General features: G+C 39.1%; 1 protein-coding gene across 1 annotated transcript; it reads left to right on the plus strand.

The window, feature by feature from the left end:
- Positions 1-812: 812 nt before the first annotated feature.
- On the plus strand, positions 813-4,458 carry LOC133822243 (protein SIEVE ELEMENT OCCLUSION B-like). The gene is made up of 7 exons (XM_062254509.1): positions 813-1,400; positions 1,519-1,623; positions 1,965-2,416; positions 2,513-2,613; positions 2,736-2,872; positions 2,970-3,461; positions 3,557-4,458. Exons 1-7 carry the CDS (start codon positions 849-851, stop codon positions 4,181-4,183), a joined length of 2,466 nt encoding a protein of 821 aa, XP_062110493.1. The 5' UTR covers positions 813-848; the 3' UTR covers positions 4,184-4,458.
- Positions 4,459-4,704: the final 246 nt, after the last annotated feature.

Raw genomic sequence — 4,704 nt, forward strand, 5'->3', positions numbered from 1 at the left:
TTTAGGCTCGAGTATGTCCTCTTACAAACTGAGCTCCTATCTTAACCGTCATGTAGGTGAGATCATCATCTTTTGTTCATGATGCTCATTTTGAACTGATAAAAGCATGTTTTGTTGCTCGAAAGGATACTAAGGTGAAGGCAACATATGCAATCGCGCTAGAATTACCATTTCCTATAGTGTGTGTTGTGACTAAAAGCATATTTAGTCACAGCAAATTATTCTTTTTACGACTAATATATTGTTTGTAGCCCTAGAATTTTCAGTGATAACATAAATTATAGATATGATTATGTTTCTCACTTCTTGTCACATTTTTTTTCTCAAAATTTTTTTTTTAGTTTATATATATATCATGCACACCGTTTATAACTTCAATAAATAATTTATAGACCAGGGACCGAATACTAAGAGAGACAAAACAACTTATATAATCCCTCCCGGACGTAAATATATACTATACGAAAACATCTTGGTCAAAAAACCAAATTGGTCACGCACAGTAGTGTACGTACCAACAACCAGTCTATATATAATGGAGAAGCAAGAAATAAAATTCCTTCTGCATGAAACATAAACGACAAAACTTTAGTAAAGGCAAAGGAAGAATTTGAAAATGGGACAGAATATGAGAAACCCCATGTCCTAAGCTTTAACATATGTCTCACTAGGACCACTTTATATTTATATAGTCTAAAACCTCAACGGAAGCAAGGTAGCCAAGCCAACAGAACTGAAGAATTTTTTTTGAAGAGACCACTTTACTCTTCTTTTGCATGCACTATATTATCCATTATTTTCTCTAAATTCTAGTGTCTCACTCACATTCTTCATTGTGAAAGCCAAAAATGGACACAAAGACCACCACAGCCATTCCACCTCAGAATCTTTCCTCTGCCTATGGAGTACCACAAAACCTGGCGGCAACGCCGACAGCAGCCTCTGCCTACGCAGTACCTCAAAACCAGCTCCAGCTGACGCCAACTGCGACGTATGCAACTCAACCCTTGACACCGACTGCGGCGTCGTATGCACCTCAAACACTGAATACAACGACCCCATCTCATCATCAAAATCTAACATCTGGGTTTACGCCGCACCAGAGCCTAGCCTCGCCAGGCATTGTGCCTCATCAAAAACGAGCTGCTCATTCATCAGCAGTTGGACTCAGTGGCCGCACGGCTCGTACGGCACTCGGACTGGACGGCCGTGCGTCTCGCACTCTCGGACTTGACAGCCGTGCAACCCGTGGTGGAACGTCCGACGAGACTGAGCTGAGCAAAAGAATCATGGATCTTCATGAGTCTGATGAGCGTGGTCTTGCTGTTAAGCCTGTTCTTCACATCATCGATGTCATTTTTCACCGCGCTACTGCTGACCTACCTGGATTCAATCTTCAGGTATCGTATATTAATTATTCAAGCACTTTGCTCATGCTACTCTCTCTTGAATATCATGCTACTCTCTCTTGAATATCATTTTTAATAACTCTCGACTATTTTCAATGATTTATTACAGCATTCAGACATTGGTACGGATGAAAAAGCTGTCATGTATTCTGTTGCTAGTCTTCAAGATAATGTCGAAATCCCTGCTAGGATTACGAACGCCATATCATGCGAGGTAATAGTTACATATATATATATATACATTTTTATATTTATGCTCACAAATTATGTGAGGTTTTTCATTAATGAATAGATAAGGTGTAAACATTTCAATTGTTGACAGGGAGTATGACAGGAAAAAAAAAACCGAATGAGGATCCTAGTAAAAAAGATTATACTACTTTTATTACAAGTTATAAAATAAACAAACAAATTGCCATAGATACATGAAATAATGTAAGAATCCGTAACAATGCGCACACTATATATTAATAGCACTGTTAAGTTATTGGTGGCTCAGTTCGTTGACTTGTTTGACCTTTTGGGGACACACATGCATATTTTGTATTATGACAGATCCTCAGCAAGTGCTCAGCTGGAGTGGATGTGCACACCATTACAATGGAAATATTACAGATAATCAAGCACTACGGGTGGGACTCGAAGGTGCTGCTAGCCTTGGTGGCATTCGCTGTGACTTTTGGCGAGTTTCGACTGGTCCTCCAGCAATACTCAACCAATCCACTCGCCAAAGCGGTTGCTCTTCTCAAACAATTGCCTGAACTTTTGGAGCATGCTGGGGCTTTAAAGCCAAAACTCGACGCTCTCTACGATTTGATCAAGGAAATCCTTGACGTGACAAAGAAAATTGTCGACTTCTATGACCTTCCAAGGAATGAGTATTTTACTGCTGACTCCCCTGAAATTCTATCTGCTGCTTCTCATATCCCAACTGCTGTTTATTGGACCATTCGGAGTATTGTTGTTTCTTCAACTCAAATTTTGGCCCTCACCGGCATGGGAATTGAGTATGTATAAATGCATATTAGTTTAATTGGGCTTATTTAGTACTATATGTCTAGGGATGTGACCATATATTGTTGACTTTTTACATGTTTCGCAAGGTATCTAACGGAGCCATGGGAGCTGTCTTCCTTGGCCCATAAGCTCAACAACATAAAAGGGCATGTTGTTGACATTATCGAACGTTGTTACAAGTTTGTTGGTGAGTTCTGCTTCTTATATGGATTCAATATGTGATATATATTCTAACATATTATATATTCTTTTCTACGTTAATGAACGTTACATACGGCTAATATAAATGGCATGTGTATGTTGATACAGAGAAGAAGAAAGAGGATGAAGCATATGAGTATCTTGTGCGTACTTTCCAAATTACACACATCGATAACTCAAAGCCTCTGAGGGTTTTATTCAATGAAGATCCCCAAGCACTCTATGATTGCTACAGCAAGAAAAGGGTTTGCTCAGAAACAAATATTTAATTTATTGATTTCGCATTTTGTTGTTATTTTTTGAGCTTAATAATTTCACGTGTATTTGGTATATATAAAACAGATCATAATCGAGGATTTGAAGAGAAAAGTTGTGGCCTTATTCATCACAGAATTAGATCCTGAACTCATTCGTTCACCTGAATATGCAATCTTACAACAAATGTACGCAGAAAAGAGGCACAACATGACAAGATCTGAGAGTCAATATGAAGTGGTTTGGGTTCCAATCTCAAACGTGTGGAATGATGACAAGTACAGAGTATTTGATAGGTTAAAAGAACAAATGGAATGGCACTCGGTGCACCATCCTTCAGCTGTAACCCGAGTGGCCCCAAGATTCTTCAGAGAGAAATGGGGCTTTGTGAAGAAGCCTATCCTCGTGGTGATCGACACTCAGGGCAGAGTTATGCACAACAATGCCATTCACATGATGTGTATTTGGGGAAGCCTATCCTACCCTTTTACCGCCAACAGAGAAAAATTGTTGTGGGAGGATAATGCCTGGACCATGGACCTGCTCATCGATGGCCTTGACCCCAATGTTTCTATTTGGGTAAGAGTTTTAACTATATATATGCTAGCTGACATGACATATACATGTGTGTATATATATATAGTACTAATAACGTGCTTAATTTATTGGTTTAGATCCAAGAACAAAAGCACGTTTGCTTGTATGGAGGAGAAGACATTGACTGGATAAGGAAATTCACAAGAATTGCTAAGGATGTTGCCCGCGAATCTGGGATTCAACTGGAGTTGCTTTACGTGGGGAAGAGCAAACCTCACGAGAAAGCAACAAGGAACATCATCGAGCTGATTTTGAAGGAGAACCTAAGCAGAACCTTGGACTGGAACCTTATCTGGTACTTTTGGCTGCGGTTGGAGAGCATGTGGCACTCCAAGGGGCAACTGACCACGGCTGAAACTGTCAAGCACGACCGTGTAATGCAAGGAATCATTGCGATGCTGAGCTATGGGTCCAGTAGCCAAGGTTGGGCTGTTATCAGCAAAGGTTTTGAGGGAATGGTTAAGGGCAACGGGGAGCACATGTTTAGGGGCTTGACTGAGCATGGCCTATGGAAGACGAGGGAGGCAGTGATCGGTTTCGTGCCCGCTCTGGATGAGTACCTTCAGAAGCTCCATGTTGACGCACCACACCACTGCACCAGCCTCATTTTGCCAGCCACTGGTGCAATGCCCGAAACCGTGGCTTGCTCTGAGTGCGGGCGTTTGATGGAGAGGTACAGCATGTTCCGCTGCTGCCTTGACTAATATTGACCATTTCATCGTGAACTTGATGACGAGTTGATATGCACGCATAATATTGGCATGGCGCCTCTATGACAATAAAAGAACATCGTCATCGATCATAAATAAATTGTTACGAGAATATTGTCGTAATTGTTTTATCTTATATATATTTATTTTTTAAAAAAATATTTTGGGACAAAATTTATATCCTGTATTGCATTGCTGTTGCTTTGGCAACTACAACCAAGTTTTCTGTTATTTTAATTATTGAATAAATAAATAATACTTGCTGTTTTTCATGCCTTCCAATACGATTACTATAAAATATATATGCTTTAATTAATACTACTATTATTTGTTGGGTATATTAAGTGTATATATCTTATAAATATTACTGCGGGATCTGATTCATATGTTTATAACTCTAAATAATTAATATTAATTCAAAGTCTATGTAAATACAGCCAATAATATATAAAGTACATAATTACTTTACAAACTACTTATTCTTTTTCTTTTGTTATTTGTAACATATCAAATTT

The sequence above is a fragment of the Humulus lupulus genome, chromosome 3 (genome assembly GCF_963169125.1).
Source record: "Humulus lupulus chromosome 3, drHumLupu1.1, whole genome shotgun sequence".
Lineage (NCBI taxonomy): Eukaryota > Viridiplantae > Streptophyta > Magnoliopsida > Rosales > Cannabaceae > Humulus > Humulus lupulus.